The sequence below is a fragment of the Podarcis gaigeae genome (assembly GCF_964106915.1).
Source record: "Podarcis gaigeae genome assembly, chromosome: 2".
In the NCBI taxonomy this organism is placed as follows: domain Eukaryota; kingdom Metazoa; phylum Chordata; class Lepidosauria; order Squamata; family Lacertidae; genus Podarcis; species Podarcis gaigeae.
In genome coordinates, this window is record NC_139679.1 from 50973015 (window position 1) to 50998637 (window position 25623).

General features: G+C 40.4%; 1 protein-coding gene across 1 annotated transcript in view; it reads left to right on the forward strand.

The window, feature by feature from the left end:
* Positions 1-1737: 1737 nt before the first annotated feature.
* Positions 1738-25623, forward strand: part of LOC310835037 (interleukin-12 subunit beta-like) — a 29242-nt gene continuing 5356 nt past the window's right edge. Inside the window, exons 1-5 of the mRNA XM_083719709.1 lie at positions 1738-1825; positions 19518-19599; positions 22027-22299; positions 23151-23259; positions 25145-25332. Coding sequence (XP_083575835.1) covers positions 19518-19599; positions 22027-22299; positions 23151-23259; positions 25145-25332 — 652 coding nt within the window. The 5' untranslated portion in view covers positions 1738-1825. The remainder of the gene's footprint in view (positions 1826-19517; positions 19600-22026; positions 22300-23150; positions 23260-25144; positions 25333-25623) is intronic.

The following is a 25623-nucleotide window of genomic DNA, read 5'->3' on the forward strand; positions in this document are numbered from 1 at the left end:
AACAAATATAATTCCTTATTTTCAGGAGGACGTGTGATCTGAGTTGCTAGAACAAAGGCCCATCTAGGGGCAAGAAACTAAATCTGAAATCTTATGCCTACATACCCAAGTATAAGCCTCACTGAGCTTAGTGGGACTTACTTCTGAGTAGACATGTACAGGATTGCATTATAAAGCTACTACAGGGGGAATGGAGAACCTGTGGTCCTCCAGATGTTGCTCCATCATTCCTGGCCTATGACCATGCTGTCTGGGGCTAATGCGAGTTGGAGTTCAATAACATCTAGAGAGCTACAAAGGCTCTTCATTCCTTGTTAGAGACATCTGAATTCCATAGCTAAGTCAGAAGCTCAACTGAAATGAGCTCAGCTAAGAACCAATATATTTATTTACATGTTTGCACTTGAGGAGCCCTTATGGCTATTTACAGATTCATTTAACCTAAAACATCACTTAATAAAATAAAGCCACAGGCAACAGCACAGCTAAGGTAGAACAGTAAAACACAGTATTGCTAAAAAATAAATAAATCAAACATAAAATCCAGTAAAACAAAAGCAAAAGAGTAGGATGTGCCATTAAAAAGTGCAAGTGAACAGGGCAGGATTGAGTTCACAAAAGCGGCACCAAGTGAACATTTCTGAGGTCAGAACTCTACTACTGCAGACAATCCAAATGTGCCTTCAGCTGCTCCACTACCTGTATGTTCAATTATTTTATTTTATTTATTAAATTTGTATACCACCCTTCATCCAAGGAGCTCAGGGTGATTCTCAGAATAAAATTCAAAATAAAAAAACAAAATACATATTAAAAACAAGAGCAAAAACGAACCAATAATCCCCCCATAACACATTTAAAACGCTATCAGATAATAATCAGCCACAGGCCCGGTTGAAGAGGAACATTTTTGCCTGGTGGCTAAAGGTGTATAATAATGGCACCAGCATTTCACAAATGGGAAACTCACTCAGAAAAGGCCTGTTCTCATGTTGCCACCCTCCAGACCTCTTGTGGACCATCTGTAGGTTTCACGCACAAGCAGAGCATCCAAATGTGGCTACTGCTTCAGAGAATTATGTTATGAATTATGTTACAGCAGACAGAGATGAAGCAGTGCGAGTACCACTGCTGGAAGGCACGCACAACCTGAGCTTAGCCAAGAGGGTCTATTATTTGCAAGCAAAGGTGATTGCACTTCATAGGAGCAGCTGTAATCAGTTCCAAAAAACCAATCCGGCCTGAGTTCAGCACACACCTACCAGCCACCATCAAGATCCATTTCACACAGTCCTTTGACAAAGCTGGCAAAAATCAGCCCCTGCATGTTGACAAGGGTTCAAAAGATTGACTTTTAGCCTTTTGATGAAATGGCTTACTTTGCCTGCTGCTATACACAGATCTCATTCTGACCAAAGCACAGGCCTGACCTACCTCGGTTAGCAGTGGCAGCCCCCCAGATATTGCTCAAGAGCCCCCCACCATCACCCTCTGTTAGAGGGCAGAGGGGTATTATCAATCAATTAATTAATCATTCACGCACATTTTACGTACTTCTCAAGGCAATTTACAAACATACCATGAAACAGTTTTAAAAACACTACATGTTAGATTGAGGTTGAAGTAAGATTCAACTGCTAGTCCAGTAAGCTTTACTACACAGAATGTGAGGAGGCCCCATCTTGTCCTTTACCTCAGTAAGATGTCATGAGCAGCCCTGCCTCTAGGAACACTAGGGAGGAGAGGAGAGAAAGTATCATTGTCTGTCTGTTTAGACCGTACGTGCTTATTCCCTGACAGGACCTGCATCCCTAGTTATCATGAGGTACTAAAAGCTAACTACAGTAAATGTTTCCAAAATATTCTGAGGTTTTTTATTTATTTTGAACCTGCCATGTCTGTCAGCTCCTCACTCCATGTTTCTGGAATCTCTTGGTACCCCTTTCTCCCTATGCCAAAAATGGTACCCTAAACTGCTGGTGATAACAATCAAATCTCTCTTACCTGTTGTAACCTTGTCACCGCAGGCCAATTCTTTCAAGCTTCCTCTGAAGCGTAAAATTCCAGCTCAGCCACACCTCTGCTGTATTTTTGCATGCAGTGGCGTTCTTTGAAGTATGAAGAAACTAGCAACTTATAGGAAGGACTCATCTGTGAAATGGGCCTCACCACTGCCAGCATGGCACTCCTATTTTTAAACATTTTCAGGGATGATATTTAGGATAATGTATTAGACTTAACTGCCCAGCTGGAAGCAACATGCCTTCTTCACATTCAGAGTTCTTCCAGTCCTTACTACACCACCACATATTGTCAGGAACAAAGCTGGATCCTACACTCTTCAGGAACAGTGGCGTAGCGTGGGGGTGCAGGGGGGCCCGGCCGCACTGGGCGCAACATCTGGGGGTTAGAGTTAGGGGGCGCAAATCCACGGGTTAGGGGGCGCAAATCAGCCGGGTAAGGGGGTGCAAATTACTTGCCTTGCCCCGGGTGCTGACAACCCACGCTACGCCACTGTTCAGGAATGAGTCCCATAACCGATTATGAATGTGGTGGAGACAGGCCAGAGGTCAAACCTAAACCTAGCCAGTCCAAATTGTCTGTTCAGGGGCATAAAGTTCAGTGAAGCAGTCCCAAGGAAACAAGCAGGAGAAGATGTGAGTTAGGTGCAGTAGCAGCCTAGCATTAACCTTGTGTGGGACTGCGAAGAGGCCTCAAGCCACATAGAGTGCAGCTGTTCTGGTTGCCATGCCAACCCTCCTAGCACAGGTGTAGTGAGGCAAGCCAGTGAGCAAGCCTTACCTCACAGTTTTCTTCTGACAAAAGTTGCACAATCTTGGAAGAAGCCACCCTATGCTATGTTTAGAAAAAGGGCTGTGCCTTGAAATAGGCATAGTGTTTCTCTTGTATCTGCAAGTCTTAACACCACTTTATATAATAGTATGTGTTAGATCAACACATACAGGCTGCTCTTTAACCATATTTGAATCTCATTGAAATCACCAGAACTCAATTCTAAATATGGTCAGAGTTTAGATGGCTTGCCACATTCAAATCAATGGCATGAATCCATATAATGTGTTTAGTACTGGGGTGAACATTTTTCATTCGTTTGATAAATTAGTATGAATTTTGCATACCTCATGGCAGAGCTAAAGGGTATATTCCCAGGCTGCAATCATCATGATTACTTACTTCATTGTTTATTTCACTGGATTTACAGCATTTCAAAACTTTCAACTTAATTACAAATTAAAAGATCACTTTCTGTTACTAAATTTCATTTTTCACACTCTTAATCACCTGGCATTTAAAAGTTGCTGCCTCTGAAGCCTAATTCTAATTTTTGGAGGACTACTAAAGCAATAGGATTCTGTGTAACTAAATTAACTGCTGCCATGGAAAACAGTTTGATAAGCAGAAATCATCAAGTGAGGCTTTTCATAGCACAGACATACATGAACATTTGTAAATCACACTGTTGCACAGTCTGGTAAAAAAAGAAAATTTGGTAACCCTGTGCTGACATTTTAGTGGCAGAAAATGGAATCTGAAAGTGTTTAGTTTGCTAGTTCAGGGAACTGTAAAAGACAGACTTCTTATTTAGCTTCTTAAAACTCTCATATATTTCCATGTCATACTAAATCCAAATTCTTATAGTGTATTGGCCTGATGAGGTCAGAATGGAGTTTTTCAGCTTCATGGTTTCCTTCACATTAGAAAAACAAGATCCTTACAACAGCAATGACAACACATGATATGTCCTCAAACATGAGTATAGCTAGTAAAAAGCCCTGCAGAGTGTGTCAGAAATATGTATTTTATGCAAGAATATATGTTTCAGGTTTGTACATCCAGTTTTAAAGTGACTGTCATGATATGGATGAATTAATCTGAGGTAATATTCTTAAAGCTGGTTGACAAGCAACTATTGTCAACTATTGTCACATATAAATAAGGAGTCCTAATTGGGTTTTTGGCTTCTTTCTGTCCATAACTGCCTTAAAATGTTCGTTGGAAAAGTAATATTGTGGAACTTCCAGTCAAGGCCAAGTTTCACTGTCTGAGACGAGACATCTGGTTATCTAGACTGGTTCCTTCCATCAAAAACATCTCCACTGTTAAATTTGCATAATTAGCGGGGGGGAAATGCAAGTAGCAAAAAAGGAAGCTCTCCTTATACAGAACAAAACAGGAACACCATAGAACAAGACACAAAGATTCATACACATTGTAATACTTCCTCTGGAGGCATTTACAAGTTTCAATACTCCAACCACAGAATCACAGAGCACAAACTTGCCTGCTCAGTGTTGCACAAAGTTGTGCTAAGGATTCTATGCCTATCATCTACAACACTGGGTTGTATCTAACTCGGACACCCCCAAACTCAGTCCTCCAGATGTTTTGGGACTACAATTCCCATCATCCCTGACCACTGGTCCTGTTACCTAGGGATGATGGGAGTTGTAGTCCCAAAACATCTGGATGGCTGAGTTTGGGGATGCCTGAACTAAGTTATGCTCAGAGGAGACCTATTGAAATTAATGGTTCTAAGTTAGTCATGTCCATTCATTTTAGTGGGTCTACCTTAAATTGCATACCCTCCAACATTTCTCCAATGAAAATATGGACATCCCATTCCATAATGACAATTTTAGTATTTATACCCTACACATCTTACTGGGTTGCCCCAGCCACTTTGGGCAGCTTTCAACATATAAAAAATAATAATTAAACATTAAACATTAAACATTAAATAAAATCTTCCCTTTACAGGATTGCCTTCAGTTGGCTCCAGGGTCAGATAACTCCAGACACCCCCCCCCCACATTTCTCCAGTGAAAATAGGGACATCCTACCATACCTCCAACATTCCTCTGATGATGAAAATGGGGGTGTCTTAAGGAAAAGCGGGACATTCCGGGATAGAATCAGAATCAGGGATGCCCCTGGAAAATAGGGATATATCTAAATTTGTCTGGCAGGGGGGAAAGCTGCCACAAATTAAATATAAAATTTTGACTGATACAAAAGAAAGAGGTGGCTTTGCCCTGCCAGACCTACAATTGTACTATGGCTTGTTTGTGTTGGTTAAGGGAACGGATTTTATTGGAGGATGCACACATTTTAGATCTGGAAGACTACAATATGAAGTTTGTCTGGCATGCATGTCTTTGGTATGGGAAAGCTAAAATATATAAAAATTTCGTGAACCCATGTCATTAGGAGAAAATTGTATAGAGTCTGGGAGAAACATTAAAAATTGTTGAAGAGAAAAACACCCCTATGGTTATCGCCAATCAAAGCAATTACAATTAAGATAATAATAATAATAATAATAATAATAATAATAATAATTTATATACTGCCCTATACCTGGGGGTCCCAGGGCGGATAGAGGTTTGGTGACCTATAGGGATTTGCTGGACTTTACAAGGAGCTAACCAGATTGAAACCAATGGCAGAAGTAAGGAATCAAGTTACTGATTGGCTATAGCACCATCAACTATATGATATGTTCAAACTAGAAAAGAAAAATGGTTTTTTTGGACCAAGGCTCACAGTTTGAAAAGAGCTATTTCTGAATAAGGAAAAATGATTGTCCAAAATGTACAAATTATTATTGGAATGGGAAACAAACAATGAGATGGTTAAAGCATCAATGACTCACTGGGCAATGGATATGGGATACACTATAGAATTAAACCTCTGGGAGAAACTTTGGAAGAATGACTTGAAATTCACTGCATGCTACACACTGAAGCAGAATGATATGAAAATGATTCACAGACAGTATTGAACTCCGAGTAGATTGGCTAAGATGTATAATATGGAATTGGACTTGTGCTGGAAATGTAAAGTAGAAGGAACCTTTTTTCACATGTGGTGGACATGCAAAGCAGTTAAAGAATATTGGGAAATTATATATAATGAGATGAAAAAAATGTTTGAAATAACTTTCCCCTCCAAACCAGAGGCATTTCTGCTAGGAATTGTTCAGACAGATGTTCCCAGGAGTCAGAAAAATATTATTTATGTATGTAACAACAGCAGCTTGGATTTTGTTAGCCCAAAAATGGAAAGTGAGAGAGGTCCCTAGTAAGGAGGATTGGCAATTTAAGATGACAGAATATGCAGAGTTAGCAGGTCTAACAAGTAGAATAAGAGAACAAGAAGAACAGGCATTTAAAGAGGCGTGGAAATCTTTCATTGAATATATTGAAAATAATTGTGCACACTTAAAAACGCTGGCAGTATTAAAGTAATTTAACAGTATAACATATTTTGAAGTGATGTAAGAAAGGTAAATTGAATTAGATGGATATATTAAAATATGCAGCAAGTCAAACGAACCTTGGAAGGGGAAGGAGGGAAGTCAATGAATGTTTCATATAAGAAAAGATGTTTAATCTGAAGTAAAATTTAATAAAAGTTATATATATATAAAGGAAAATAGGGATACTTGGGGGGTCTGGAATCGCTATATAGAACTCGCTGATCTTGATAAGTGATGGCTATCATCTTTTTGAAATTTCATTGAAATATGCAGACAGTGTGTATCTGAGGAATCTTTGATGAAGCCCTTCAGATTATAACATATGTAACTTTTGGTTTTCATTATTTATTGTCTGCGCTAATTGAAAATAATAATAATATAATAATTTATTATTTATACCCCGCCCATCTGGCTGAGTTTCCCCAGCCACTTTGGACGGCTCCCAATCAAATGTTAAAAACAGTACAGCATTAAATATTAAAAACTTCCCTGAACAGGGCTGCCTTCAAGATGTCTTTTAAAGATAGCTGCTTATTTCCTTCACATCTGAAGGGAGGGTGTTCCACAGGGTGGGCGCCACTACCAAGAAGGCCCTCTGTCTGGTTCCCTGTAACCTCACTTCTCGCAATGAGGGAACCACCAGAAGGCCCTCGGCGCTGGATCTCAGGCTGAACGATGGGGGTGGAGACGCTCCTTCAGGTATACAGGACCAAGACCATTTAGGGCTTTAAAGGTCAGCACCAACACTTTGAATTGTGCTCGGAAACATACTGACTAGTTTTGCTGACTAGTAATAGCCCTTTTAAGTCAGAATGAAGGATGAGAGAAGAAACTAAAATGATAGGTAAGGCAAAAGAGCATACGAAAATATGACTCTATTATGAAGGGTGGCTCCAGATGGGGACCTTATGTGGCAAACAGGTCATAAAGATCTGATTTTATTTCCCTGTGAGTTTTTGGCACTGTATCTCTCACACCTTCCTGTTTTTTCAGTCATGAATATTTGTTGCTACTCTTCTTCATGCCACCCACATCAATAGGTGTGCTTTGTTCGTCTGGGCAACTTTCCCAATATTAATTATCATGCATGGGAGTCCACTAACTAGTCTCACTAGCATAAGCCCATGCAAAGACTTCTGCCAGCGCAATGGGGCTTTCTCCCTGAAATTGGCACTTGGGGGTTGGGAGAACTCCCCAGAACAGTACACAGGTAGAAAAGAGGGGGGAATCATAACATCTGACAAGCTGAAAAACTTGCACTGACAGAACACTTACTATAGAACTACATTGAATTCCTTCCCATGTTTCACAACAGGCGAAATTGAACTAAGCCCCCCCCCCAAAAAAAACCCCAACTAGAGTAAGAATTGGGAACCGACTGCCCTCCAGATGTTCTTGAACTATCACCTCTGCTGACTGGTAATGCTGATGAGGGCAAGAGTTGAAATCCAAGAACATCTGAAGGGCCAGAGGTTTCCCAACACCATGGGTAAGCAAACTAAGGCCCAGGGGCTGGATCCGACCCAGTCGCCTTCTAAATCTGGCCCACGGATGGTCTGGGAATCAGCGTGTTTTTATATGAGTAGAATGTGTCCTTTTATTTAAAATGAACCTCTGGGTTATTTGTGGGGCATAGGAATTTGTTCTCCCCCCCCTTCAAAATATAGTCCAGCCCCCCACAAAGTCTGAGGAACAGTGGACTGGCCCTCTGTTGAAAAAGTTTGCTGACCCTTGCCCAACACTGTTCTCAAGGTAGTAAACCTTGATGGTCCTTAGCATTTCAGAAGATGCAGATAAAACCAGTGGTACACTGGTGCTCTCTGGGCCAAAGCAACACATCTAGAACTGGAACCATGCCGGGGTGGGGAACCTACAGCCCTTCAAATGTGGTTGAACTCCCATCATCCTCAATACTCAAATGCTGGGAGCTGTAGTCCAGCAACATCTGGAGGGCCACAAATTCCCCAGCCCTGGTATCGGGAAAGTGACAAACCTCAGAAGAATACCAGGTCCTTCAAAAAGTTTTTAAAAACCAGGTTGTAAACTTCATGGAAAAAGCCGAGCGAGAAATGAACCAGCCACCTAACACTTCTAAGCTGAGCATCCAATGGGACACAAGTGACCACAGCCCACACTCTTGTTACTGGGTAGTCTCAGTATAAGTCAAGGCCCAAAAAGGTAATGAGACTTAATGTCTCTGTCATCCATTTGTGCTCTTTCGACTTCAGGGCAGGCTGAGTCATAAGGAAGAATGGGGAACTTGCAGTCGGGACTCTCAGCCTATGGTCTTTACATGCTCCGCAAATAACAACAGGGCTCCCCAAACATCAAATCTGTGTTATGTTTTAGATGAGAGGTAAAGTTCACTTTCAAGGAGGGACAAAGGTCTGCATGAAATGAAAAGGAGAAGTGAACTGCACCACAAACACACAGACTTGCAGTGTTGCTCTGACTGTTGTTCTTGCCTTTGGTCTGACTCAGTGCAAGGCAGTTTCCTTTGTTTCTTTGCTCAGAGGTAAGTCCTACTGAATCGAACAGGGCTTATTCTCTGGTCAGTGGATTGTAGCCTAACAATGTGAAACAACAATTTTGCCCTCAACTGTGTCTCCCATTGACCGTATCAAGGATCTTAAAGCTATTCTTGAGACAACAGCACCCTAGCCTCAGCATGCCAGAGGTGGAAATCAAATAATAATAATAATAATAATAATAATAATAATAATAATAATATTTGTTTGTTTGTTTGTTTGTTTATTCCCCACCCATCTGGCTGGGTTCCCCAGCCACTCTGGGCAGCTTCCAACAAAAGATTAAAAATACAAACAAACATTAAAAACTTGCCTAAACAGGGTTGCCTTCAGGTGTCTTCTAAAAGTCAGATAGTTGTTTCTTTCCTTGATGTCTGATGGGGGCGGGCGTTCCACAGGGCAGGCACCACTACCAAGAAGGCCCTCTGCCTGGTTCCCTGCAACCTCACTTCTTGCAGTGAGGGAACAGCCAGAAGGCCCTCAGCCCTGGACCTCAGTGCTTGGGCTGACCAATGGGGGTGGAGATGCTCCTTCACGTATACTAGGCAGAGGCCATTTAGGGCTTTAAAGGTCAGCACCAACACTTTGAATTGTGCTCAGAAATGTACTGGGAGCCAATGTAGGTCTTTCAGGACTGGTGTTATATGGTCTTGGCGACCACACCCAGTCACCAGTCTAGCTGCTGCATTCTGGATTAGTTGTAATTTCTGGGTCACCTTTTGAAAGCTCCCATATGTAAAGCAAACAAACAAAACAAAACAAAACAAAACAAAACAAAACAAAACAAAACAAAACAAAACAAAACAAAACACCTCCCTGCAAGTAGAAACCTGGCCTTTAGGGACCATACTGGATTAGAACTTCCCACCTCATTCCAATTTAAGCAACCTCAGTGCACAAGCTCCTGCTCAAGTGTAAGGGCACAATAAGGGCAGCTATGTAACTGAGCTATGCACACATAGTAGAGACAACCATGTGAAACACAATGCCAGGGACTGGGCTTAAAAGTACGTACCTCCTCCCACATAAATACAGCTATGGCCTGCATGCAGGGATGTCAGGTGGCAAGTATGGTGGCAAGGAGCCTGTCCTGCTCAGATTTATCACTGCATTTGCACCCAATCTCCCACTTGGCCAGCCCACAACAGTGGTGGCAAATGGTGGCAGCAACAGCAGCATGGTGGTGGTGGTAGATAAGAGGACTGATATGTCATGGGCTGGTTCCTTGCACACACCTATAACGATACTACATCCATAGTCACTAACCATATTGGTTCTGAATCCCCTGTATGATTTCATTAAGGTTTGAAATTCCGGTTGCATCTTTTATAGCAAAATACTGTACTTGTCTATTGAGAAATGAGTCTGGATGAATTGTGACTGTTTCCACATAAGCTAGTATATGTAGCTGTCAATAGGATTTGTTGTGGAGCAGCGGAGCTGCCCTTCCCACATTAGTATTACTGCATAGTTAAGGCCGGGGCACAGTGGCAGCAAGGTCAAGGGTGTGTGGACACACAGCAGCAGAGCCAATTCAACATTACTACTAGTGCGTCTGCCTAGCCCTGACCTCACTACCATTTGGCTTGGTCCCATCCAGGTGAGATGTAAAGACACTGGTGTCAGGAGGATGACTCCAGCCCAACGCACAAGCTTCAAACAGGATTCTGTCTGTGGAACAAAGGTGGTTTTTTAAAAAGAAAACACTCAATTAATTAAGGCTGATTTGTAAGTTCTAACTTCCTTTTTGAAATTAAGCAATATCAGGGAGCAAGGCCGTCTTACCCACAGGTGCTAGGGGTGTGGGGCACCCAAGCGCCAGGCTCTCAGGGGCGCCAAGCTGAGAGACTGGGCCCGAGAGCTGAGTCCGGGGAAGAGCCCACCCGTCAGTCAGAGCGCCACGGTGGGTTCTTCTGCTGCAGGCGGCTCTGCGCCACGAGTTCGGGGGTGACCGAGCCAGCAAGATGCTGAGGTGGCCAGCTGGCTCCGCCCTTCTGTGCACCTGGGACTGGGCAACCTGGGAGGAGGACTGCCGGGCGGATCTTTGCACCCCAGTGCTGCATATGCTTAAGACAGCCCTGTTTTCTGAACTTGCACCAACACCACTGCTGCCGTCTATTGAGATCAAGCAGGCTCATTCACTGTACACTTTTTGGTGCCTGATAAAAACATCCTGGTTTAGACAACCCTACCCAAGTGCTTAGAAAATTGAGGAGATTTTAATCTGTTTGAGCATTTTAACTTTTGTATGGTTTAAAGTATGGTTGTGAATTTTTCATGATTTTCTTGTTTTATCTTTTTGCAAAACACTTTGAAGTGTCACACAATCAAGTGGTATATAAATTTAATGAAATAAATACATAAGTTCAGTGTTTTTTTCTGGGGGGGGGGGAATCTAACAGGAGAGGAAACAAAAAAATATTTTTATAAATTGTTTCTTCTCTAGCACAGTGAATTGTCAGTTCTGCTGCTAGCCCCAATGGCGGCCTCATTTCCTGTCATGGTGTTTCCTGAGTTTCAGACAGAAGCGAGTGTTTAATGTGTGAAGTAGGAGTTGGAATCTAGCATGGTGATTGGTCAGTTTCATTGTTACCACCTTCGATGTCAGCTTCATTTCTTTTCCCAGTGATTTTCTTGAGTCAAAATGAGAGTACCTCTAAACATTTTTTTAAGAAAAAAAAGCACTGCATAAGTTGATGATGCTCTTGGTACTTTTAAAGTTTTTATTTGCAAATACAGTAGTACCTCAGGTTACATACACTTCAGGTTACAAACTCCGCTAACCCAGAAATAGTACCTCGGGTTAATAACTTTGCTTCAGGATGAGAACAGAAATCGCACGGCGGCAGCGCAGCAGCATTGGGAGGCCCCATTAGCTAAAGCAGTGCTTCAGGTTAAGAACAGTTTCAAGTTAAGAATGGACCTCTGGAATGAATTAAGTACGTAACCAGAAGTACCATTGTAAGCTAAATTGCATAAGTGCCTGTAGTTTGAGGGCAAGAAAATGTGTCCCATTTGTGTGACTTCGTAAGTCTGAACTTTGGCACCAATGAAATGAACAAATGTTATTTATTTGTTTTAATCTTTAACCCAAACATGCATTCAGAAATACAGATGTGAATGTATCAAAGATTTCAACAATATTAGGAGTGGTAATACATTTTTGGAGAAATGAAAAATCAGAAGAGAGAAAAACAGAAGGCAAAGGAAGATTTCATAAGCATCTCTACCCTTTTTGAAATGAATCAGCATTTCAAGAAAACTAATTTAACAATCATAAAGCTACATTTGAACTATTTAGTTAGCATGGTGAACTAAATAACAAAGAGTAGTTAAGAGAAAATGTGAGGATAACCTTCATTAGGACACTAAATAATCCAGATCGCAACTTGGATTAGAGAAAAAATTTTCCAAACAGGAAAGGATCAGAGTAAGTTCTCTGTAGAGCTCTGATCTTAAAAGTTACTAGGTGGCAAAAGAGGGGCCAAACCCACAGGCAAATATCTGAGAGGGAACTCACTGTCTTCTGCCAGAGCTGTTCCATGAAGCCATCTTTTTCACTCTCCCGAAAGCTCCAAATTGTTCATCTAGGAAGAACACTAAGCCATTACTAAGAAATCTTATGTAATGGAGAGAGGCAACTATGAATATTATTGCAGAATGTACCATTTTCAGTTCCTATGAAAATTCTGGGACAATAAGAAACCCTGAGTATCTTTAGTAATATATCAAATTCCCGCTAAAACAAAACAGCTGGCAAGATACTCTTTATGACAATACCTTGGCCTTTTTTAGATCAGAGGCGAGAGACAAAGTAAGAGCATGAGATACCAAACCCAATGATTTAGGAAGTGCAGGAATGCTTCCGGTGGGATGTCTGCCAGTGGTAGCCAGCAGAAGGCCCTGAAATGGGGCAATATGTAGGTACAGAAGAAGTGAGCCAGTCCAGGATCTGTTGGATCCCAAAGCAATCTCACTGCCATCGTGTGACAGCAAAGTAGACTTACTAGCACAATGACCTGGAGGCACTGCTGCTCCATTAAGCCCCATTTGTGGAGGGGAAGGGAATGGAATGGAAGGTTTGGATTGCCTAAGGCAGGGGTCAGCAAACTTTTTCAGCAAGGGGCCGCTCCACTGTCCCTCAGACCTTGTGGGGGGCCAGACTGTATTTTGTAAAAAAATATGAATGAGTTCCTATGCCCCACAAATAACCCAGAGATGCATTTTAAATAAAAGCACACATTCTACTCATGTAAAAACATGCTGATTCCGGAGCATCTGCGGGCCGGATTTAGAAGGCGATTGGGCCGGATCCAGCCCCCAGGCCTTAGTTTGCCTACCCATGGCCTAAGGTGTTTAACGTGAATACTTCTGCATGTTGAATCTGTGGCTGAACAACAGCAGATGGTTGAGACATCCCTAGGACAGAAGAACATGGAAAACCACCACAACCACTTTCCTCACTCTTGCTGTACAGATTTAGGGTCAAGAATGGGCATGATAAGCTGGAGGTTTGCTTTTGATGTATCTGAAGAAGTGTATCTGTATCTGTGTATCTGAAGAATCTGTGTATCTGTGTATCTGAAGAAGTGTGCATGCACACGAAAGCTCATACCAAGAACTGACTTAGTTGGTCTTTAAGGTGCTACTGGAAGGAATTTTTTTTGTTTTGACTATGGCAGACCAACACGGCTACCTATCTGTAACTGCTTTTGATGAGGGAGTGTAAGCCTGCCACACACCAATCCCCTCTCCAGGGCAAGAAACTGAGCCAAGCAACTGCCCCTTCTCAGCAAGGTGGAAAGCAAGCCTATTACGTGAAGCTGTGCTTGATTTACCTAATTCTGATCACACTTCCATCCTCCACCATTTGCTACCCTGTTCCTTGAGAGGAAAATAACCTGGTGAGGGGCAAGAACGTCCCCCGCAGCAAAGATGAGAGGGTCCTTTTACCATCACTCCTCCAGCTGTTTTCAAAGATGCCACCAGTGTAGTAGAATTCAGGTTGCATAGATAGAGAATCCCAAGTTACAGTCAGATCTTTTTCTGGAGAAACCTGATTGTATGGTGGATTACTAAAAAATACTTCCTGTTAGCAGCAGAATTTATTGCATACATACATACATAAACACAAGCCACACGTCTTTCCTCCACCTTGGTTAAAATCAGATATTAGTTAAAATCAGACATCGGTTAAAATCAGACATCCAGTTGTTGTCATGGACACCCAACAACTTGCATCATCATAATTTATTCCTTATATGCCACCCATCTGAATAGGTTGCTCCAGCCACTCGGGACGACTACCAACAATTTATAAAACCACAGTAAAACATCAAACATGAAAAACTTCACTATACAGGGCTGCTTTCAGAGGTTTTCTAAAAGTCAGACACTGTCCTGTTCTGTTTGGACCAGTTTTGCTTATTTTATAGTGGTTTTATCTTATTTTATATGATATTGTGGTAACCCATTCAGGGACCTTGTGGTAAAGAGTGGGCAAGATATCATATACAGCAGTACCTTGAGTTACAAACGCCTCAGGTTACAAATGCTTCAGGTTACAAACTCCGCTAACCTGGAAGAGTTACCTCGAGTTGAGAACTTTGCCCCAGGATGAGAATTGAAATTGTGTGCCAGCGGCAGCAAGAGGCCCCATTAGCAAAATCATGCCTCTAGTTAAGAACAGTTTCAGGTTAAGAACGGACCTCCGGACTGAATTAAGTTCGTAACTTGAGGTACCACTGTAAACAGTTTCTTCAGTTTCATGTACTCCTGTGAATCTAGGAAGCTTCTGAATCACCCCCCAAAAATATACTTCCTGCCTCACACTTAGGTCTTGATCCATGTTGTGAAGGTGCTTTCACCATGTATATAATAGCATCCATGTAAAACTGCCAAACAGAGACTCTTATTCTTCTTATTAGAATTTATATAGTGTCCTATACCCGCAGGTCTCAGGGCGGTTCACAAGATAAAATTACAATATAAAAACATAAGTATGCTTCTTTTGTTCCTTATTACAGTAGTTGTCACAGCTAATAATGTTGGATTATTTTTTTTTTTAATTTTGCTTAACTATGAAATAGTTCCATTTCCTCCTTCAGCCAGAAACTTCTCTTTCTATCTCTTTATCCAGTATTAGAATTATTAACACAGTTCAGAACTCCAGGAGAGCTAATATAATTTCCCAATGAGCATCATTATTTTTAGTCGAAAAGGGGACAGCTGACAAATTTTCCTAATTGTGGGAGGCTGATGTAACAAAGCTTGCATGGTTTGTAAAACAGTTCTTAATGCTATTGAAATGTGAAGCCAGTTATGCTTTGACTAGGTTAGACAATGTCATAAGGAAGCAGGATAAAATTGAGGTTTTGTCTGCTGTCCTCCAAATTTCCCTGTAAAAATTTGTGATGTCACAGTGGAAAACTAGCCTCTCACATGGAGATCTTAATAAGACCTATGCTTTCATATATGGGTGGAAAATCCACCCTATGGATCACAACAAACTTTCTAAGAATCCAGGAAGTTCCGCTCTCAGAAAGAAGCCGAAGGATATATGAGGCTGACTCTGAATTCATCTACAAGTAGGAAATGCATTGTTATGTGCTGTAATAACAACCAGAACAAAGCCTATATATGTATATATGAGGTCATAATCCACAAATTGCGTAAGCTTCCCCTCAGTCTTTTTTTTTTATTGGAGCTTTTTCATAATACATTACAATAAAAAGCAAACCAATCTAAACGAAAACAGAAAGAGAAAAAGGAAAAGGCAAATGCCAAGTCCACTCTCAAAAGTAGCTCTTAACTCTTGTCTCACACAGGAAGTGGACCCTCCCAGCTCTCACCTGAGAGTTCTCCTTTATTCTCTCATCCTACCACCCTGGGAGATCTGTTCTTCCTTGCCTCTCACTCAGGGTCCTTCACCAACCAACCATTACCTTCATATGTGTATAGTACCAATAGTGATTTAGAGTAGAGGACACTAAAAATGACAAAAAGAAAAGAAAAGAAGAAGAAGAAGAAGAAGAAGAAGAAGAAGAAGAAAGAGGAGGATAAAAATAATGAATGAATGAATGAATGAATGAATGAGAGAAGAAAAGAGAAAAAGAAGATAGAGAAATAAAAGGCCTTCCAATTCTCTGTCAGTCAGCTGCATACAAAAAATATATTCAAAGTATTCATTCCAGGATGACATCCAACTGTTCCTCCTTCCACTAAGCAATATTTTCTCTATCTTCAGACCCAAACATCTCAAATTCATTCATTTTCCCTTCCACACAAAGACAGGGGCTGCCAGGCCATGGAACATCCCTGAATGGTGTCTGTCCATTAAACTTTAATTAGTTTAATGTTAAGTCCAGTGCGCTTCCAATGCCATAAATCTTATTTCAGCAGAGAATTTTGTGCAGCGGTTGAAGAAGGCAGGAGAGTCAGTACCTTTCAATGAAGAATCCTGGAGCAAGCACTTTGGAACTCAGGAAAAAACTTTATTTACAAAAGAAAAAACCCTGGCGATAAAGCACACATGCTTTTATCTCCGGCATAAAGAAACTTTACTCTAAACTTAACTCATATCAGCAAACACGCCCATGGCCACAAACTGAGTCTGCGGGTGAACTGACTATTTATACAAACTAACTCACATTCCTGGATGCTTAATGACTTCCAGCTGCTCAGTGATTAGAGCAACTTGTTACCTCTTAACCCTTTAGTACCAACAGTGTCCTGGTGGGATTTCCCCATCAGATCTGAATCAATGGGGGCACACTCTCACCAGGATTGACCCTGATGGAGATATCAGCCAGCAACCAGGTTGACTGGACACATGCCCAATGCCTATGCAAAATGCAATCTACACCTGTAGTTATGGCCAGTGCTTTTTTCTAAAAAAAAAAAAAATGTTTAGGGGTACTCTCATTTTCCTACTCATATTGAAATACTGCCCTTCAATGAGGCCAAACTTAGATTAAAAAAATGTCTAGGGATATGCGTACCCCTGCATCCCCCAGAAAAAAGCACTGGTTGTGGCCATTTCAATTCCAAGTAGGCTTCATGTCTTTCTTACCAAATTTACACCCCCTTGGGGATCACTGGCTTGCTGTGCTATGACCCGTGATGTAACTCTTTAAAAATAATAATCTTATTGCATGATTAAATCTTTACTTCCCTGTTCCTTTCAGGTCATATTGTTGCACATTATCAGCTATTTATGGCTGAAGTAAACCATTATTTTCCTCATTATGTGAAGCCACAAGGCAGTGATTCACCAGTAGTCCAGCCAGGACTGAGACAAAATATGTTGCTGCTGAAAGTGAAAGCACTCCCCTGTTCCCCCAATTCCATGTACAGAAGTCAACTGGACTGCTAGCGGAACTATAGTTCACTTGTAATGGGACAGGAGGTAGCAGGAGAACTTGAAGGATGTAGGGCAGCCTACATGGCACACACAGAGAGCTCTCTCCAGCTGCTTGCTTCTGCTCCCACACCCAGGACCTGCTACCTGAGGCACATACATCACTCTACCTAATGGAAGGGTTGGTCTGATGAATCATGTGCCCACTTACCTCAAGGGCAATGCCAATATGTAGGGAGGTGGGTAGCGTTATCAACCCCTGGCATTTGCAGGTAAGGCTGGGAAAGACTCCTATTCCTATAAGTCAGCACAGAGAACCAGATATGGCCAGGAAGGTTCAAGATATGCTTTTCCCATGCAAAGGTTTTGCCATCTGTGCTTATACAAGTTGTATTCAAATTATCAGTGCTAAATATAGTGCCACATCAACATTTAGTCATTCACATTGTTCTTCAGAAATTAACATGTTACATACTTTAAATGTTTTCACATTATCCTAGACACAATAGATAATTTCTGATTGCAAAAGGGGAAAAAAAGATTTGCAAATGACATAATGTATTCTATATTTGAGTTTTATTTCCTCTTGCTTTTATCCTGAGCCAGAAAATTCCTTATCTATTGCATAGTAGTATATTCACTGTTTTCCATTTCTCTTATTCATAATATATTCTGGATTTCCAATGAGGTCACGTCACGCTAATGTTTCTTCTGATTGTGTTTTTGAAGTCTGCAAGAGAATGAAGTAGGAAAGGAATTTCCTGTGCACAGCATAAATGTCCATCAAATAATCCAATTTCCTCTTCAGTGATTACTTGTGAGTCCCAACTTTTACTCTGTGGTTTCTTCAGCAATTAAATTGTATTGCTTCTAAAACAGGAAGTGAGTCCACGTGTTTGTTTTTATGTGGCACTGTGGTTAAGCAAGGTATCTGGTTTCGGGATTTAAACATATAAAAGGCAAACAACCCTTGGCTTCATTCATAGATTTGGATTCACAGTAGCCACACACCACTTCATAACAGCTGGTTACAGTTGAAAAGGTAAGGATGCATTTTGTTTTTCTTGCACTTTATGACTCTGTATTAACAGGTACATCCAAGGTGATGCTGGTAGTGTAAAATATTGCAAAAGTAATAGGACAACCCTAAGGATATTGGTCCAGGAGGTATCCAAAATGTTTAAAACTAATACATTTTTCTCTGTGTATCTATTAAAACTGTCAGTGATAGCCTTATGATTTAAATACATCAGGGAAGTATAGAAGTGATCCAGAATCACTTCAGGTCTGCTGCACTGTTACAGTGAAGCACATTTGAGAAGCAGTTTGTGGCTCACGTTCCTTAACATTTTGTAACTTCAAGAAGGCACACTCAGGTAATCTGACAGGCTATTTATCTATGTAAATAAGTGGCTAACAAAACAGATAAAAGCTTAATATTATTTTGTTGGAGATGCTTTCACTTATGCTACATACGCTCTTCCATAATGGTTAGTTATATATATTATTAAACTTTGTTATATAAAAAGAGCAGTGTGTGGAGGGAGAGGAGAGGGGAGATTGTTCCATCTGGTAGCAAGTAAAAATGCTTACACTGATGAAATGATTATGTTAGTGTGATTGTGAATTCCATGCTATGTGTTTGGCTAATATAGAAGTCTCTATGTGCAGTCTATAAACACTTGAATGTAAGCTGATGGGCATCCTAATCCAGCAGCATCCTAATCGGAATTCGTTTATCCATTGTCTTGGAAATTTCCTAAATAGTCTTTTAAAACATGTCTTCAGTAATCAATAAATTTTTCTATTTTTATTTTCAGATGCTGCTTACAATGCAACTTTTTAAAAGCTTTATTTTAAAGCACTTATTCAAAGTACTCTTTGCAGAACTGAACAAGAAGTAATTTTTATGATAAATTGGATAAAATACTATTTAGCACATCAGTGTATTTTATGCAGATCATCCCGTTTTAGACCAAATTTTATCCTAAGCCTACATCTAGTGCATTTCTGTGCATAAATTCATTTGCACTATGCAGATCACCCAGACATCTTGTTTTAGACTGAATTTTAGCCTGTGTCTAGTGCATTTTTGTGTATTCATTTACACTTGTGTTTCAATATAAGTAGGCACTTCAGTCTTTCAGCATTACATTAAAAAAGGGTATTCTGTTCAGCCGAGTCAGCCAATGAAGTTGAGGGAATGCCTCAAATAAATAAAGCCATGAATTTTCACAAGCCATAGTTTACAAATATCTAGGCTACTTGTGTCGCATCCTTTACAAATGCGATAACCAGTCATTCATTACTCCTTTCCTTATATAACTTTTTATGTTCCTTTCATTCACAGATGGCATGCCTTTTGCTCATTCTAATTTCTGTCCTGGGCCTGATTATTCATTCAGAAGGAAAAACAGAAGAAATAAACAATAGTGAGTAATCTGTATCAGCAAGCTGAACTAGCATTTTTGAACTGTATAACCAGAATCCAAGGCACCGTGGTGTGTTCTGGATTTGCATCGTGGCTTATCAGCTGCAGCAGACAGTGATTAAAGATTGGAAGACCTCTGGAAAGAGGCTTCAGATATTGCCCTTGGGAAGTGTAAAACAAGCTGATTCATCAGCCCCAGACCACAACACAGCTATCCATCTGATTACTCACTTCTCCAGGTTTTATCGTGCAGTTTCAGTTCAAAAATATGTGTAAAAAATTATGGGGGAAATGTGTTCAGAAAGTGTATTTCATGGAGAACTACACTGAAAAGCAAAGGGGGAAATGTTTTAGGGGGAGAATGTATGTAAAATTTGTACAGAATGCATACAATTTATTTGCATTTTTTAGTCCACACAAAAATGGAGCAAAACTGGTCCATAGCGTGGAAATGAAATAGACTGACCCTTCTCTCCATACATATACTAACCCTAACCATAAGTAAAGGTAAACGTAAAGGGACCCCTGAACATTGGGTCCAGTCGTGACCGACTCTGGGGTTGCGGCGCTCATCTCGCTTTATTGGTCGAGGGAGCCGGCGTACAGCTTCCGGGTCATGTGGCCAGCATGACTAAGCCGCTTCTGGTGAACCAGAGCAGCGCACGGAAACGCCGTTTACCTTAACTAAATACTAGGAGTACAGTTGCTGATCTTCTACAAAACTATATGAGACAGCCCTGGAAGTTTCTGCAAGTATCATGTAAGAGCTGACATCAAAACTACTCAATTCTCTATTCACAGTTCTCTGTGAAACCAAAAGTGTCAGTCCATTTCAATCAGAGAACAGAAAGGCTAAATAGTGGACTCTATACAAGCAGCAAACCACAGAGAGTCTGAGTAGCCAGTTCACACACAAAATGAAAGGAGGGGGAAACCTGAACAAGATATCAACGGTATAATAAACATTTGTTCATGTTTATTCATCCTGCAAAATAGACAAATTGGTTTCTAGAAGTATTATTTTATCATTTATTAAATTTGTATACTGCCCTATACCTGTAGATCTCAGGGCAGTATACAAATGAAAGGCCAGTTTTGAAAAGCTTTTGAAAAGTTTGCCAGTGAAGTAAAGAGCAGAATAATTTTAAGTGTTTATCATAATCGTAAAAAGTCTAGTGCATTGCAATGCAGCATGTTTGAATCCATATTGTTTCTCAGAAAAATGAAACCTAAAATGTCATTCACTGTAATTTCTATACTTCCAGATACTTACAGTATCTTCTAAGGTAATATGAATTCCCATAATTAGGAAAAATCAGTGTTGGGAACCCATGTTTGCTCAAGTAACATGTAGTTCTGATCTGCACCAAGTAGTAAGATGATTTTTACCACACATCAGCTTGCAATCCGTAGCAATACGGTGTAGCAGAATGGATGAAAAAAACCCCTTGGTCTGTCTGTGAAGTGCACCTTGACTCCTTGCTTGCTACAGCAGGTAGATGAGGAGGATTGATGAAATAAATGAAGAAAAGTAGTGGCTGTCTCCTCTCCTGACTGGGAGACAAATTTAAATATGCAAGAGGGGATTTCTGGGTTGCAACTTGGGAATGTACACAGCATCAAGGTACCATGGCTGCCTTTTCCCAGGAGCCAAGGTGTATAGTGGCAAGGAAGAGTGGAAACTCATCCTGTTTTATTCTCCAGACATACAGAAGTAGTTTCCTCTCACAGAATGAACACCATTGCAGTGGAGGATTCTACAGCTAAGTGTCTGTGAAAGTAATTTACAGTACTTGTGTTTTGTAAAGACAATATGTCCAAACAAACCATGGAATTTGAATTGTATGCCACAAAGGGGGTGGATATTCAGATGGACATTTTCCAAGCTTCAGTACTTAGTAAGCTGGTTGTCTGTAACACCTTGCCAATTGTTTTTTTAAAAAATTCCGAAAAGCAATGTGGGCTAAAAATGGTGGTTGACATCCATGCAAGGTATTCTCATTGGTCAGAAATGTGCTAATCCAACTAGACACCCATCAGCACAACCTCATGAAATTCCTCTGAAGTAGCTTCCTTCCATCCACTGATTCAGATGGACTGCTTAAAGCAGTGATGGCCAAACTTGGCCCTCCAGCTGTTTTTGGACTACAACTCCCATCATCCCTAGCTAACAGGACCAGTGGTCAGGGATGATGGGAATTGTAGTCCCAAAACATCTGGCGGGTCAAGTTTGGCCATCACTGTCTTAAAAGAAAACCACCTCTTCATATGTATGTGCTTCTTTTGGTCTAAGTTTCCATTTAAGTCTTTCAATTATATCAGTAAATCTAAAAATGAAGTTGATTTATTAGTATTTTCCAGGAGGACGGTACCTTTCTGTTGGGCTCACCATTCTTTCCTTTCCACTTTTCCTTTTTACAATATTCAGTGCACTTTGTTGAAGCCACAGCACTACCTGAGAAAATAATGCTCACCTGCAATACATCTAAGGAGCCAAGTGCATTGGTTTATTGGGTGAAAAATATGAAATTGGAAGGAAATGGCAAGAGTTTGGAAAAAACCATCCGGGGTTACCCAGATGCTGGCAAATATGTTTGTAGGAGCAACACCACAGATGCTATTTTAAGTTACAGTACCGTGTATATTAAGAAGAAAAATGACAACGGCGAAGTAGCTGAGTCAATTCTCAGTCCTTTCAAAGGTAACCCTGTGCGCAATCTATTTTAATTATACACAGAACGCCCATCAGTACTGCTATGTAAGAAGCAAGGTGCAAAAAGAATAAGAAAAATGATTCTGCCATTGTTGACTATTGTATATCATTAAACAGGCAGCTCAGCAGCATGATACTATGTATGCCCTCCAACCACAAGATCCAGTCTGGATCCTGATTTAGTGCTTCAAAAGGCAACATGCTTTGATTCGGAGCACTTGGGATGCCCTTGTGGGAAGTATAGTTTTTTTACTTTCTGAAATATGGCAACCCTAGATTACATGCAAATAGACTGAGGGTGTGTGTGTGCTGGGCACCTTTGGATTTTGATATATACATTTAATTTTAAGGAAATTTATATAAATTTTTAAAAATTGGGGGCAGAATTGAATTAAATTGACAGCTGTGGTAATCCCTTTTTAGGGGATGATGCCTGCCAAAATTCAGGTGGATAATCAGCAGTTTTCTACAGTTTTGAAGCAGTTTTTTAAAAAATCATTTAATCTTCCTCTTTGTCTCATGGCCAATTTGTATGAAAATAGCACATATGAAAGAAATACCTTTAGATAAGAAACTTGCTAAATTACAGATAGATAGGCTCAGCTTTTTTGTGTAAAGTACCTTTTAAAATTTATTTTGGTCCTGTCAGTTTATCAGTAAAAACTGGTTATGAATATAGTAGCCATGAGTAGCTACCAGGACCTGTTTTTCCATCATTTCCCATCCCCATCTCACTTAAATGAATGCTGCTTTTGAAACTTTGTGTACGTACGGCATGCTCTAAAATGTGTTGTCTGTTTTGCTGCTCTTAGATGTGTTAATTCTTTGTTTCATTCTAGAAGAAAGCAACAGACCCTACTTCAAATGTACAGCAAACAATTTCTCTGGGGACTTCAAGTGTTTTTGGAAACCACTCGAGCAGAACTCAAATTTGAACTTTACAATTAAGTAAGATACTGTCCCACCCCACCCCCCAATATTGTTTCAAGCAACATTTCGTAGAGAATAGGCCCAAGAAATTATTGTACTATTGAGGGTTAGGATGAAGCTTTTGTGGCAGAGAGTGCCAACTCACCCTTTAATTAAATAGATCTATAGGATAGAGAAAATACCATTTTCAGTGTCTTGGTGCTTCTTGGGATATTATTTTACAATAACTTCTGAGTTAGGAAGTTGTGCTTAGAACCTCACAGGGTTTCCTTTTATTTCCAAATCTCTTCTCCCAGATATTTCAATGAGAATGAGAAATCTGGTAAATGATCGCAAATGGCTAATTGCTTTAGAGGAAGTATTTTTTTGGGGGGGGGGCCAGACTTAATTCGATTGGAAGATAATAAGCTAAAACATTTTGCAATAGCAATGATTTTCTGAAACAGTGAGCCTTGTGGTACCTTAAAGACTAACCTTAAAGTTTATTGTATAATAAGCATTTACATTTGTGAGTTAGAGGCTGCTATCATATACACAAAGTCTTAGCCTCAGTATACTATAGAGAATTGTGACTAGTAAGACCAAAAGACTACAAAACACAAGGTATACCATCTCTATGGGATATCAATTCAAAGCTCAACTATGTACAGTGGCTACTCAGAACCTACTTTCTTCCTAGCTTTGTTGTGTTAACAGCTGTAATCAGAGATAAATCCCTGGTTCCAATTAAGTCCCAACTTAATAGAATCAAACCTGCTGAAAATGTGAGCAAGCAATTCAAAGACACTAAATATCCACCAAATACACTAAGCATGATTTACTTTTAAGCAGGTGCCATTTATATAGTGTACCCATCACTGTTCTGATGTAGGTGAGGGTGTTCTCCCAATTCATTCATGTTATAGCCACCAACACAGCAGCTGCCTTTATGAGCACGTAGTCTAAGGAATGCAGAGGACACAGGTGCAAAATGAGCTCATAATAACTTTGATTTAAACTGCAAGCGGAAGACCATTTTCAGCAGCAAGAGAGCTCACCCTAAAATAGATTATTAGTACACTGTGAGTCAAAGTAATTGACATGGCAAACCAGATATTATGAATTTCTATGCCATTGCTCTTCTGTTGCTGAATAGCAGTGAAACTCTCAAAATGTTCTGGGCAATTGAAAGGTTTCCTTGCCAGCTTCTGAAAGTTGCCATTTCTGATGTCAGATATGCAGTTATGTATTCTTTACAGCAGGAATGGGACACTTCTAGCTCTCCAAATGTTGCTTTAGGGCATAGGGCAGGGATGGGGTGCCTTTGGTCCTCCAGATGTCACTGAGCTACAACTCGCATCATCCCCAGACTGTTCGTGCTTGTCAGAGCTGTGCTTGTCAGAACCAATGGGAGTTTAGCAATGTTTAGAGGGCCAAAGGCTTCCCATTTGTGGTGTAGAGACACTGAATTGAAGATGGAAATTGTTGGCAGATGGTAGATGATGCGACCACCCACAAAGAACTTCCTCTTGCCAGTATATCTCCTCTTAGAGGATGAGAAGGTGAATGAGCTAATGGTGGTATGGCTGATGTCAGTTGTGTTCCTTGAAAGGATATGAGGACAGTCAGCATCTTGGTTTCTGGCACAACGTAGTTCCTTCTAAATGATGACATACTTTATACAAATAGGCCCTAGTCCATGAAAACTGATGACGCAATAAATCTGACCTATTAGTTTTTAAAGTGCCAGAATACTCTTTCTTGCTGTATATTAAATTGGCTATCCCTATGAGGAAATATTTTCTGAATACCTGCCCTGCATTAATGTGTTATTGCTGCTAAGTTTGGGAAATAGAGTTACAAAGTCATTTTTCTAAATTTGGGGGGAACTACCCATTCAATTCCATCTCTGTTTTGAATTCAGAGTCACATCAGGAAATGCAGTCTGTGATGAGCCCGTCAGACCAGAGACAGGAATGTACACTGCTTCCTGCAGAAAAGGAATTCCCTGCCCATCCACTGAGGAGTACGAAGAAATTGGGATTGCTCTAGAGGTTTTCCATGGATTTGAATATGAAGAACATACTCACAACTTCTTCATCAAAGATATTTGTAAGTTATGCAAAAAGGTTTGGAATGGGGGTAGTGGTGGTGGTGAATAAATCACCGTCAAAGAAATTGGGCAGGATCCAGAGCAACATATTTGAACTTAGTTCCCATCGAAATTATTAGAACTTCACTGTCATGATTAACTTGCTGTATTGAGTTCAATGGGACCTAAGTTCAATTAATTTACTCTGCATCTAGCCCACAGCAATATATAATCCTTCATCTGCACTACATAGTGTTTTGGCGCTAGAAGGCAGCATGGGTTTTTCCATGAACCATCATTGAATTGCATCC